Below are 13,996 nucleotides of genomic sequence, written 5' to 3'. Positions count from 1 at the left end.
TTTGGGTGTAATATCCTCATGGTCTCCTACCTATTTCAGACTGTTAATAGTCAATGTGTCTAACCTCCACAGCATGTATAGCATTATAGTGCTATTGAACTGCTTCTTATAGCTAAAAACAGTCTTTGGACCAAAGCATTGTTAATGATTTCTGAAGGGGGAGTAGAGATGTTTGCTATGGGGAGGGGGGAGGTGCAAGTCCATTTAGGTTGACGCACTAGTGAGAGTAGGACAGAACATTTGGTTTAAAGCTCTTGAGTTTTTCCACTTGCTCACTTGAGGAAACCATTGCCTACCAACCTCAGTGCTAAGGTATGTTCATTGTTCCATTGGATAGACCTACAGGTTACAGACTTCGGAGCAATCGCAGCAATGTGGGAATTCTTTCTCTGCCTGCTACCTTCTCTAATGCTGATCCTGGTAAATATTTTGCTTCGATTGAACTGGATCTGCCATCTTGCAGATAGTACCGTTCAGCAGTTGGGTCGCTGTATGTGGATTATGGCCTGTAGAGTCCTGAAACTGCCGCATATTCCAGTCTCCAAATCCATAGGAGAATGCCAGGCAGAGGTCAGACTGATCTGTAAACCCACGGCCCTTGCCAGCCACCTGAAGAAACACTGCTATGCTTTGACCCAGCCTCCATTGGCGCGATGGCCTCAAGCCGACCCTCATATTCAGATAATCACCCATCTCATGTGGCCCACAGAGGAAGGTGCTGAACTCCATGGAGGAGTCCGCTTTAAAAGGGATAACCTTCTCCTAGAGGATGGGGGTATTGTGGCCCTGGACTGGGCTGTGAGTCTGATGGAGCAACAAGTTCAGGCCAAAAGGGATCATCATCCTGGTGGAAAAGTTCTGGGCCTTCACTCCAACAATCCGGCTATTGTTATTATAATTCCTAATGCCCTGGGCAGAGTGACGCCACACTTGATCAGATTGTGCCACCAGGCTTTGCAGCAGGGTTTCTATCCAGTGGTGTTCCATCGACGTGGTCAAGGTGGTTGCCCGCTGACCACTCCACACTACCAGGAGTTCGGAAATCCTTCTGACCTTGTGCAAGCGGTAGCATACTTGCGGAGTCATCATCCATCCTCAACTTTGCTTGCAATAAGTGAGGGCTCGGGATCAGGGTTGCTGCTGTCATATCTGGGGGAATGTGGCTCTTCATCCTACCTGACGGCTGCTGCTTGCATTTCTCCTGTGTTTCATGGCCAACTGTGGTTTGAGTATGAGCTTCCTTGGCTCTATCACTGGATAGTCCTCATCTATCGCAAGCTTCAAATAAACAGGTAGCAAATTACACAGAAACGTAGACATTTGATCTTTAATGAAGGTGTAGACATTTGATCTTTAATGAAGGTGTTATCTTGCAAGTATATTCTGGACTGCATAATCTATACTGTACTTTACTATACTCTTTCCTTTACTGAAGTACTGTTAAGGTACTGGTTAAAGAAAGCATAATAAAAGTAGTTCATTCAACTACAGCATTTCAAGAAACATCCTATGCCATTTGACATCACTCAAGGCAACCTTGTGTGACACTGAATTTTGAGAGCCTTATAGGGATAGTTCACCAAAAAATTTCAAATATCCCATGATTTACTTATCCTCAAGCCATCCTAGGTGTATGACTATCCGCTTTCAGATGAATACAATCTGAGTTATATAAAAAAAAATATCATTGCTCTTCCCAGCTTTATAATGGTTGTGAATGGCGGTCATAGCGAATGGCGTCATGCATTGCGTCGGGGTTACTCTTTTGACACAAGTCGACTTGCGTAGGCCGTTTGTCGGAAGCTAGGTATTTTAATTTATAAAGTTTTAAATATAGATATTTTTCGTACACAAATGCATCGCTTCGCTTTAGAAGACCTTTATTAACCCCCGGAGCCATGTGCAGTATTTTTATGATGGATGGATGCATTTTTTTGGCCTCCAAAATCTTTTCCCCTATTCACTGCCATTATAAAGCTTGGAAGAGCCAGGACATTTTTTTTTTATATATATCTCCGATTGCATTCGTCTGAAAGAAGAAAGTCATATACACCTAAGATGGCTTGAGGGTGAGTAAATCATGAGGTATTTTTCTTTATTGAGTGAACTATCCCTTTAATAATGATCTTGCCACAACTTGGCACACAAATCATATGGACTACTTTTATGATCATTTTTGTTGGTTCCCAATCCTGTCCCTGGAGATCTACCTTCCTGAAAAGTTCCCAATCAAACAACTGAACCAGCTAAATAAGATCTAAGCACTTGATAATTAGAGACAGGTGTGTTTGATCAGGGTTGGATCTGAACTTTGCAGGTAGGTAGATCGCCAGGACCAGGATTGGGCACCCTTGGCCTACAAGCATCAATCCATTCCATTTTCTCTTATGCTGCCCACACACCACATTATTTTAGCTCTGATTTTCCACTTGCGACAGTCAATGGAGATTTTAGACAAAAGCTGTGATCTGCGATTCAAGGCCTGCAGTATATTCGTATATCGGATGGGCAGCATTATGGTGTTCCACAAAAGAAAATCTTTGGCTTGGAACAACAGTAAAAAAAAGTCAATTTTTATTTTTGGGTGAACTGAATCTTGTGAATGGAAAATTACAAAATCTGCAAGCTAAGTTAGGGTATTGTAAGATGTCACAGTGCAAACCTGTAAACTAGGATTACAAACTGTTTGAATTTAAACATTTGACCCCTTCCACAGGTACGCCACTGCTTTGAGCTCTGTGATGGATGTAGCAAAAATTCTACAGTCCAGCTCTTTGCAAAATATAGAAGAGCTCATGTTCTGTGCTACCAAGCAGTCCGATCACAGAATGTCAGACTCAATAGACCATGTTGGAAAGGACCGTTCAAGATCATCAACAAAGCCTGATTGGGCAAGTTATTGGGATAGGAATGAACCTTTGCGAGATGCAGACGAAGTGGCAGTGCCAGTGCTCTGTTTGTGTAGCCGAGATGATCCTTTACTTCCACCTCTCTCCACTGTACCCAAGGCACTTTTTCATAATAGCCCTTACTTTCTGCTGGCCATAACAGAACAGGGAGGCCACTGTGGCTTTCTTCATGAGGATGGACATGGAGGTAGAACTTCCTGGAGTCATTTTGTGGTGTTGGAATACTTTAGGGTAGTTGCCGATTTCTTTGGGGTAGAGGAGAAGAAAGGGTTCAAGGATGATGTTGCACACCGTGGCAGCCAGGGCCTGAGGCATAGCGCCAGTGCTGTGCTGTCCAGAAGGAGGAGGTCAACCTTGCTCCGAAAAGAAAGGCCCATCTTAGGTTCACGAAGACGGCAGATCTCAACTCCCTCGGACAGATTCACATTTGAAGAAGAGCAGGTGGATTTTACTTGGAATAGATCCTACACTCGCTGAGTGAGAGAAGCAGGTGGTATCATAAGATCATAGTAGAATGGCAGTGCTAAACTTAATACCAAGAGGCACAGAACATGTTTAAAAACTGTTATGTTTCCCTCAGTTAGGAAACCACAGTTGTGTGGAAATGAGCAAGAAGGAGACTACAATAGATACAGATTTAAAAAAGCGAACAAAATGGAGATGTAATAAAAAAATACATGTACTGACTGGCATGGGGCTTAATCAGCCTATACCATTAGATGCTATATTTAGCCATCCCATTTCCTTTGTACAAACAAATCACATGGAGCAAGCTGGGCAACTCTCTGTATGCAAGTCAATTTCTCCTCACCAGATATGATACCACAGTAAAGAACTCTATAACAAATTTTTGGACTCAATATCTGAATTCAAGAGCACCGTGTTGAAAGGAATCAATATGTTAATTAACTTGAACATTGACCATGAAAAGTATGTACAGGAAAGACTACACTTTTTAAGTACACTTCGATTTTAAACATACACAAATGTGTTAAAAGATACAAATGACAAAACCAATATATACTAAAATTACTTTATTACAGTTGATTTATTTGTCCAGTAGCCCCCTGCCAACAAAAGGAGTAATTACAAACAAAACATTACATTTGTCCCCCTAAGTTTTCATATTTTTTGTATATTTTAATTCACTTGTAAGTGTTTTTTGTTATGAATAGTCATAACTTTTTGTAATCTCTCCAACATTCAGTTTTGCACAATCTATACATTTTAATACAGGTTATATATGGATTGCTATGGTAATGTTGAAAGCCGGAAAAATGAGAGGATGACCATCAAAAGAAAATGGTTGAAATACTGGTAAACGCACTGTACAGAGATGTACCACCTTCCTTGATTATTATTTATCCTGTTGTTTTCACACTTTTTCAAAGGCTCATTAAAACAAGGATGCTAAGAGCTTCCAAAGAAATGACTCCCATATAACAGGGCACACTGCTCTCCTTTGGAAAATACTGCATGACCCTGTTTGCAAGAGTAAACACGATCACATTTTGAGTCTATGGCTGTTCCTCAGGTCCAGTGATTCCATTAGAGTACTGAATGTGATTAGATGATTGGCATGTTATATATAATCTCATGTTAATTTGTTACACTTGGCCCAAATCTTTAGGACTGGCTATGCATTGGCTCAGTTGGTTTAGTTAGTCTAGACTGAGATAGGCAACTTCATGTAATCTGCAATCCCATGCATATACCAGAAGTGTGCCAAAATAGTGTTCAGAATTGATAAATATTGTAGACAGCACTGACGTTCCAAACCAGAATTTCTTTTCCTGGAAAAAAAATGTTTTCTGTAATAGGCATGATGGCAGTTGAATGCCATGAATGTTCTCGTTTTTTTTGACCGAAACAAAAGAAAACCCATGGCATTTGTGTTTCAGAATATTAAAGTTCACTGTTGGTTCACAGATAAGAACAGAATGTGAGTACTGGCACGAGTGAATATGGTAATTCATACCTTTGAAAGCAAGGAGAGCAAGAAGCAAAGAGAGGACGATGGAAAAATCCATATAAAGAGTGATGTCCTCTGTGTGAATCTAACTGCAGGGAAAATAAAATCTTTTTTGGCTTCGCCTTGACACCTCTGTAATATATGTGTGTGTGTGTATATAATAATTTTTTCTCTTTTTAAATATTCAATATTAGAAACCAAGTTATTTCTTTATTTTATCTTCACATTCAAGCAATTAAATTTTAGTCTAGTTTTAACTTGGGTCTCTCTTGATTTCCATTTATTCATTTATTTAAATTTCTAAATATACAATATGCACAAATGTTTTCCTATACATCTCACTTAAAGCTGTCTTCTGGCTGTATACCCTTCCACCATAATGTTTTATATGCTATCTAACCTTGTTTTTCTTTGCATTTTTAATCACTTTTTGTTTTTCTACATGCTGTGATAAGTGTTCGGTTGGAGGGTGGGCAGCAGTCACTGGAGCTCTGGGGTGGGCATGGAAGAAACCAAGGCATTGCAGGGACGACAGCAGCGGCACCCACCCGCCCGCCCAGCAAAAACATTCAGCGGTCTCAAGCCTACCCAACCTAGACCTCCCCACCCTTAAAATCCACACAACACGCTCTTGTAAAACCCAGCCTGAGAAAGGGGAGGAGGGGGCACCCGAGGTCAAGGAGATCTGCTCGTATATGATTATAGTGATCAACTAAGAGTAGAGAGGGATGGTAAAGTGCTTTTCTGGGATGTTACGCTCAGTAAAAGAAGATGTGAATGTGACAGGCTATTCTCCTTTTGCATAGTTGTGATTGTTACCTTTGGCATCACTAAATCAAAAGACTAAAACGAACATTAATATACTTTCAACAGCTTTTGTCATACTGGTATCCAGAAGTGAAGATCTACCTTGCCAACATGCTTTAATGCTTATGTACATTCACATAGCAAACCCTGTTTTTTAAAGTGTCATTCTACCTATTCAGTCCAAGACACCCCCACTTTTCAAGACCTTCACATTAATGTAGTCATTTTGCACACCTAACTTATAACCACCTATTACTATACTGTATGTCCTTTTGGCATATAGAAATGGAACAAACCTGTTACACCTATTATCAGAGTTTTAAGCTTTGTTTTCAAAAAGCAAAATGGCATCCTGCTCTCCACAGTTTTTAGTGGAGGGATGGCAATGCATGGCAAAATTGTAAAATCACGATAATCCAATAATCAAAATAATACTCCTAGCAAAATCTTGGAATTTCACAGTATCTTTTCATAGTTAAAATTTGTTCTGGCACAAAATAGCATACGGTTCATTAACACATTAAAACATTAGTGCTTTATAAAAGAATAGGCTAGACAAAAATCAAGTGCACTGTAAAGCTTGATTCTTTCACATTCTGCCATCCAACCTATTCCTATCATTTCTTTTTGGATTCATATGCATCCAACTCCCTCTCTTTGCAAACGAAGCCAGCCGAAACAACCTAATAATAAGACCATTATAAAACCCGCTGCATAAAGACTTGCATACAATACACAGCATTCATTTATTCATTCTTACTATCACTAACATTCTCATATCAAATCTAACACGCTCTAAAATGCACATCGCATCACTGCAAAAATTACTTCGTCATTCTGGATTCTAGCTGAAGTTTGATAAAACAGGCCAGAATATTTTGACTTTCTGACTAAATATATAGACATTCTCTAACTGGAACTTACAGTGAATGCATTTTGTGCTTGCCATGTGTATAAAATATGTATTTCGAGGACTAGAAACAAAGGAATGGGTGTTAAAAAAAAAAAAAAGAAAAAAAAGACCATGGTGCCCCTTTATCCCTTCCCCTATGGCATTTTAGGCCAAGACAGGTGTTGTGGGAGAGCAGCGGGGGATCTTACGTGTAGGACAGGTGCGAGCCATTGGAAATCTGAGAGGCGATGCTGGCACTCCTGCTCATCCCCTGCTCACTGCGGCCCCCTGAGGTGGCCCGCCGTACCGCCTGGGGACTGTTCCGTAGCCCACTGCTTCCCACACTCGAGCGCTGACTGCCTCCAGACCCGTGGTGGCCCCAGGGAGGCGGTCCCCCTGAAGACAGGCCGTGACCCCAGGGCTGCTGGATAGAGCCACCGTGGCTTGGGTGTTGGTGGTGGCCGTGCTGGCTGCCGCTATGTTGCCCTCCCCAGTGTGACCCCTGAGAGCCTGGACCGTGCTGAGAGCCCCAGCTACTCTGTGCCCCTGGAAAGCTGTGGCTGTGTCCGTCGGACGAAGCCAGGCTGGAGAGCACCATGTTGCTGAAGCCCAGACGCATGCTTTCAGAGTCAAACGCCTCGATCTCCCGGGCCTGCTTCTCGAACAGACTGCGGATCCGTTCTGATCGCTCGTTCTGCAGGGCAACCATCTCCTCTTCAATCTGACCGAAACCAAAATAGAATCAGGTAACGAACGCTTCAATGATGACATGAAATCTTCCCAGCTGCTACAGGGATAGTTAAAAGCTGGAATACACTATACAATGATTTTTGCCCTGATCTGCAGTCTGGAGTGTGTTGAAAGTCAGAGCGATTCTGCAGATTTTGGGCAGTCAGAGTTGAGAGATTGCACAGAAAATTGCATAACATCTCTGATATTTTGAGCAGATTTTAGAACGCACCGGTTTCATTTGTCATGCATCTCCAAGGTTTTTTGTGGTTGGAACCTCAGTCGGCAAGTTTATGATGCCTAGAGTTCAGATTTTAAAAGTTATGTAGTGTATTCCAGCCTTTAGTCAAAATACTGTGTCAATTGTTGACCCTCATGTCATTCTAAACCTGCAACAAAAGTAGAATTCTTCTTTTATGTTCTAGAATCCGTAGAACATAAAAGTAGAATTTGTTTGGGTAGAAAATTGCAGGGTCAACATCCTTAATGGCAAAACATAGTAAGTGAATTTGACATGAATTTAGGCTAAACACGTTCCTCAACTTTCAATCTTTGTATTCCACCGAAAAAAAAAAAAAGTTTGAAAACAAACTTTCATTTTTGGGTGAACTATACCTTTAATTCTTATTCTGGAACGTCAAAAGCTCTCCCCCTGTAATTTCTGTAGTGTGCTGCTTGGATTTGTATCAGTTACCTTCTGTTCAAGAAGAGCCCTCCTCAGCGAAACCCTCTGCTCCAGCTCTTTCCTCTCACGATCGTGCTGCGAGTCCGTCTGCATTTTGATTTTGCTCTGATAGGCATTTAGCAACTCCAGCTCCTGCTGCAGCTGCATCTTTAGCACCTGACATTCGGCCTCCTGTGCCTCGTCCAATCGCAGCTGTGGAGCAAGACGGGAGGTGGAGTTACATTTAGAATCAGTGTGTAAAAGATTTTTCCATTATAGGATAACATTTTCGCCTTCTGCATTACACAGCTGTCCTTCTTTGATGGATTTACAGGAAGATATACACATGAGATGGGAGGACTCACAGCTTGTGTGGAGAGCATGTCATTGATGGAATGGTCATACTGCTCAGCGAGGATGGCTAACTTCCGTGTCTGCTCCTCCTTCAGCCTCTTCAGCACAGCCTTGTGGTCGGCCTTTGGTGTGGTTTCCAGGAGGTGGTTGCGCAGGGCTTTATACTGCCGTGTCTGGATCTTACACGTGTCCTGGAACTGCTTCTTGATCTGCGTCTCTTTAGACTGATACAGATCAAAGAGGAGGAAAGGCTTACTTGCACCACAAAACTAGTATGCACCAGTAGCGTAAACTTAAACGTAAATTAAGGTAGGGCTAGTTTTGGTTTATGATACACATTTTGTAAGCTTTATATTCTAATCACTGAACATATCAGATATCTTTTGGTAGAATTCTAATGTCCTTGCAGTATGCAGCCTGAGGGTGGCGCTCTTATGATGACTGACAGACTTTATTACACATGACAAACCTACAGATTGCTATCTTAATATTGCCTTAATGTAGCATTTTGTGCCTCCAAATGTTGTTTTAGAATGCTGTGTAGGAATTCCTGTGAGGAAAACAAAGTCATGTATATTCTCAGAACAAACAACAGAACAACTGTATATAAATGAGCACATTTAAACTAAAGGATTTATCCATTCATTAATTTGATACACTATTCCACATAGGAAAAACAGACACACTGTTCTTCGGCACTGATCCACAGCAAACTCGTCTCCATACCGGCATGATGAAACTGGATAATATTCTGAATGTTCTGATCCAATCTGACTTCTGACCTATAATGCTGCCTGAATCATAATCATACACTGTTTGTTCATTGGCCAGAGGAGAACTGGCCCCAAACTGAGCCTGGATTCTTCCAAGGTTTTTGTCTCCATTCTGTCACCTTGATGGAGTTTTGGTTCCTTGCCACTGTTGCCTTTGGCTTGCTTAGTTGGGGACTTAAATTTCAACAATATTATTGACCTGCCTGCATTGACCATTATATGAGAACTGAACTGAGCTGGATGATGACATCACGGTTTTCTCCAGAGATAAATGAACTTTTTTGAAAAATGAACCATCACTGAACTTACTTAAGCTGGACAATGATGCTATTTTCTTCCAGATCTGCTGTATAGCCGAAACAAACTTTGTTGCATTATTTTCCTGTTATCACTTTGAAGCTGCTTTGAAACTGTATTGTATTGTAAAAAGCACTATATGAATAAAGGTGACTTGAATTAACTTGACTTGACACGCCAACTAGTTACTGATTTGATGCAGACACATAGCTTAAGCGCACTGATATCGTCTTGGTCTGGAGCGAGATAACGTGAAAATAAGCGCCCCAATAGCCCAAATGGCAGATACACGTCTGCCGAATCCATGCGCTAAATTTTAATATATTCTGCTCACTTTACAACTCAAAATAGTCTAGAAAATCTGAAAAATATTTACAATTTATTATTAATTCAGTGTATATAGAGGTCCATGTTTGGTAGGGCTGGTCCGAATGCCATTTTTTGAGCTTCGAAGCTTCGGTAGTAATGAACATCGAATATTCGAAGCTTCGAAGAGAGGGGGCTGAACATATTCTTCTCTCTAATAAAGGCAGGAATCTCTATGTCTGTATGTCCGTTTGCATTTTGATTATTTCGAGAACCGTTCATCCAATCGACTTCACAGGGAGTGCAGTGTTGCATTTGGTGCAATATAGATGGACACGCGAGACGTTCAGAATTAATAAACCTTTAGTAAACTATAGAACAGCGCGAGCGGGAAGAAGCGCGCCTCACGCGAGAACGGACACTGCACTAGTGATATAAAACGCGCACACACAGGTCTGTTAAATTAAGCAATACTTTTAAGGTAGTCTAATATTTTTCTGACTAACAAATTACTGACACAGTAAAGGGTAGATTTAAATTAAGAAAACCGAATTTTAAATAAAGAAAAACGAAATTTAAATAAAGAAAAACGAAATGTAAATAAAGAAAAAACAAAATTTATATAAAGAAAAACGAAATTTGAATAAAAACGAAATTAAGTTAAATAAAAAAAAGATTAATTTAGTTTGATAATAACGGGTAAAAAGGCTAATACATTTTGTTTCTATTATTCTATTTTCCACAATGTCAAAGCAACGTAGCTTAACCCAAAACACAAGCTCAGGCAAGCACTTCTGTCCATACAAACTCCGCTGTTCTGCGCTCCTGGCGTCGGTTCTATTTCTAGCATGCACGCGTTTTCCGCGTGGCTCGAGCCGCGCCTGACGCATGTCTCACGCAGGCAGTGTACAAACTCCAACCTGTTAACATGGGAGGCGAAATAAAAATGGACACGCCACGCAGCCAGTGTGTCGCCGGCCTTATTCAAGCGCGAATGAGAACCGTTGGCGGGGGATCCCGGGGTGTGAAAAAAAAAAAAACGAATATTCGAATGTCAAATTTTCAAATCGAATACCAACCCACCGAACGAATATTCGAATATTCGGGTCCAGCCCTAATGTTTGGATGAATATTTTGGTGAGGCGCTGCCCCACAGGCCCTTACAGACGAGCCGCGGCTGGTATGCACTACAGAAACAAGCATAGGCTAAAAGGAAACGCACCTTAAGGCTCTTGGGCTGCTGCCGGACCTCCATGACATGTTTGCGGCGCAGCTCTCGCTCTCTCCGTTTGTTGTACTCTAACTGGTTGGTGAGCTCAGTCTGATGCTGCAAGCGGGTCAGCTCTGAACGCATCTTCTGGATGGTGCCCAGCTGCCTCACCTCCAGCTCCTGCATCGACTCATGTTGGCGGAGCAGCATGGCATGTTCCAGATCTTTCTGCGTCTGCCGCTTATTAAGCTCCTGGATCAAGAAAACCTCTTGTCATTATATTTGTTTTCTTTGGTTTTAATCCAATTAATCGAAGGAATCATGGATAGATTAGTCAATAATAAAAATAGACATTTGACAGTTTAGGAAAAGCAAAATTACCTCCCGCACGAGGTCTTGCTCTACATTATGTTTTGCAATGAGGATTCTGCGTTTAAAGCGGCGACATTCGAGCTCCAGGTACTGGCGCTGTCGGCGGAGAAGGTTGGCTTCCTCTTCTGCCTGGTAGTGCTGAAAGTCCTCCTTCCGCTTCGACAGCCACTCCTGCTTCTCCTTCTTGGGGGTGGACTGGTTCTCATTCAGCTCCTGAAAGGTGTGGGAAACATTAGTGGGAGTTGTTAAGCGGAAACACTTAATTAATAAATAAAATTTAGCTACTTATATTTATATAAATATAAAATGTATATTTGCAATCTACTTGAATATACTTAGTAACAATAGTCCTTCTCATCCTCTAGGATGTATACTGAAAATTGTCAAATGGCTGAACAATAGAGAAACATTACTTTTTAGTAGTGATGCGGAGAAATATATATATTTTTTTTTTACTGAAACCAAATCAAAAATAAAGTTAATAATTAATCCATGAAATTTATTTAATAATTAACACTCAACTAATTTTTATATAATTATTTCAATTGCATATAATTATTTCAATTGCATATAAGGCTCTTTTATATTACATTTTTAATTGATTATATTATAATTAGGGCTGTCAAAAGATTAAATCGCATCCAAAATAAAAGTTTGTGTTTACATAATATATGTGTGTGTACTGTGTATAATTATTTTGTATATATATATATATATATATATATATATATATATATATATATATATATATATATATATATATATATATATATATATATATATATATATATATATATATATATATATATATATATATATATATATATATAAATAAATACACACATGCATGTATATATTTAAGAAATATTTGCATACATATACTGTATATATTTATATATAATTTATATTATATATAAATATAATTTTTTTTATATATAAATTACACATTTTTCTTAAATATATACAAGCATGTGTGTGCATTTATATATACAAATTTAATTATACACAGTACACACACATGTATTATTTAAACACAAACTTTTATTTTGGATGCGATTAATCTTTTGACAGCCCTAATTATAATGTTTAAAAATTTAAACGGTGGCTATAATAAAGATGTACATTTTCATGGCAGATTTATTCAAACATACATTAAATAATGAAGACAACATGTTGAGTAAAAATAATGAATAAGCGCATATATTTAGCAAAATGTTCCTTATCTAGAGTTGTTTTCTAGTTAGCTAACAAGCTACAGACATTGAATTGCTATCTTGAGGTAAATATTAAATTATATAACATTGTTTACAAGCTGTTTTATTGACGTTTTCCAAGACTGAAACACTGATTGAGCGATTACATAAGACATGATACATTTCAGTAACTTGTTTCTTCCAACATACCTTCTGATGTTCATTCATGTTTATTTTGTGCTATAAACAGGAAAGTTTACCTGTTGTAGCTTATCCACGAAAAAGCCAGCCTAAGGAGAAGTACTAATTAAATGTCAGTGTCTCAGTCAATGATTTTGGCCCTTAAAAATAGTTTCAGCCAAAAACAAACAACATTTTTTAGTTTGCTGAAATTTCAGTGCATCTCTAATTTTCAGCTGTATTGACCATGCCCACTTTCCTGCTTTTTCACTTATCTTGATTCATTTGCACTGTTCATGCAAAAAGATCTCATAATAGAGGTCAATCTAGGTGCAATTACACCAAGATGAAAAACACTTGGTGGATTCAAAGGTGGGCAAAAAGCCTTTGTTGAAATATGCCTATACCTCTTTCAGTTGCTCCTTGCGTAGCTTGTACTCTCGTTTCTGTGACTCCAGGAAGCTACTAAGCTCTTTCTTCTGCTGGGCTTGAATGTGCTGTTGGAATTTCTTCTCATCATTGGCAAATGACTTGGCCTTCAAGACAATATTAATGAAAATGTAAAATTAATTAAATATTAATAGCTTTGTGCACAGAACCTTTTAGTCATAATGAAGCAGAACAGGAACCTCCCCTTGCAACAAAGTATGGAGCACATAATTCTCAAGAATGTAATTTTATGATGTAACATTAAGATTTGTCTTCACTGGAATTGAGGGGTCTTGCTTACAGTTAATCAGAAAGGGGCATCACATACTTTTGGCCAAGTTATATATATGAAAGATATTATTACTTGATTAAGAAACTGTTTGAACGGCATATGAGGAAGAGGGGAATTTCCGATTCCTGAGCAGTTTTCAGGTGGAATTCCGTCATGTGACATGTCTCGTGTGCACTTACATCTTTCTCAATGGCTGCTTGGTTTTTCTTCACAAGTTTCTCTATCTCACTGGCAAAGCTGTTCCTCTGGGCCTCCAACTCTTTGTCCAGTCTCAGCCTGTGTTCGTCCATCTCCGCTTTCAGTTTGTTCTCCAGGGCCATAAGGTGCTTCTGGTGCTGCCGTCTCATGCGCTTGTAACCGGACATCTGCTCCCTCAGCTCAGAGTCCTGCTCGTGTTCCTGCATCTGACGTGTTACCTGTAAGAGGCAAGAGGAGGGACACAAGGAAATGAAGGGACAGGGAAGAGGAATAAAAATGATCAAGAGACGTTTAAGAAAAATTAAATGAATGTTGAACATTTCAAGAACCTGAGACTGGAAGTGAACAATAAATTCTTGAGATGTCATTCATTTTACACTGTGTTTACACTGGAAGCGACCAATGCCACGGTTGATCAA

The 13,996-nt window shown here is 39.7% G+C and overlaps 2 protein-coding genes across 2 annotated transcripts in view; one reads left to right on the top strand and one right to left on the bottom strand.

The window, feature by feature from the left end:
• Window positions 1-219: 219 nt before the first annotated feature.
• LOC308706009 (protein ABHD15) lies at window positions 220-5,136 on the top strand. Its single transcript, XM_081391380.1, has 2 exons — window positions 220-1,292; window positions 2,717-5,136. Exons 1-2 carry the CDS (start codon window positions 373-375, stop codon window positions 3,384-3,386), a joined length of 1,590 nt encoding a protein of 529 aa, XP_081247506.1. The 5' UTR covers window positions 220-372; the 3' UTR covers window positions 3,387-5,136.
• taok1b (TAO kinase 1b) overlaps window positions 3,929-13,996 on the bottom strand; it is a 36,999-nt gene continuing 26,931 nt past the window's right edge. The window contains exons 14-20 of the mRNA XM_081391379.1: window positions 13,559-13,795; window positions 13,066-13,194; window positions 11,295-11,498; window positions 10,926-11,165; window positions 8,339-8,551; window positions 8,004-8,186; window positions 3,929-7,301 (exon numbers count right to left, since the gene is read on the bottom strand). Of these exons, the coding sequence (XP_081247505.1) occupies window positions 6,786-7,301; window positions 8,004-8,186; window positions 8,339-8,551; window positions 10,926-11,165; window positions 11,295-11,498; window positions 13,066-13,194; window positions 13,559-13,795 (1,722 nt within the window). The 3' untranslated portion in view covers window positions 3,929-6,785. The remainder of the gene's footprint in view (window positions 7,302-8,003; window positions 8,187-8,338; window positions 8,552-10,925; window positions 11,166-11,294; window positions 11,499-13,065; window positions 13,195-13,558; window positions 13,796-13,996) is intronic.

Source organism: Scardinius erythrophthalmus, assembly GCF_964197995.2.
Source record: "Scardinius erythrophthalmus genome assembly, chromosome: 17".
In the NCBI taxonomy this organism is placed as follows: Eukaryota; Metazoa; Chordata; class Actinopteri; order Cypriniformes; family Leuciscidae; genus Scardinius; species Scardinius erythrophthalmus.
Note: the sequence above shows the minus strand (reverse complement) of the source record. Positions and strands in the feature narration are given on the sequence as shown.

Excerpts from the sequence above, each read along its gene's own strand:
- LOC308706009 (XM_081391380.1), top strand. The coding sequence starts at position 373 with ATGTGGGAATTCTTTCTCTGCCTGCTACCTTCTCTAATGCTGATCCTG. Across the intron at positions 1,293-2,716 it reads CGCAAGCTTCAAATAAACAG|GTACGCCACTGCTTTGAGCT; the intron begins GTAGCAAATTAC and ends CCCCTTCCACAG.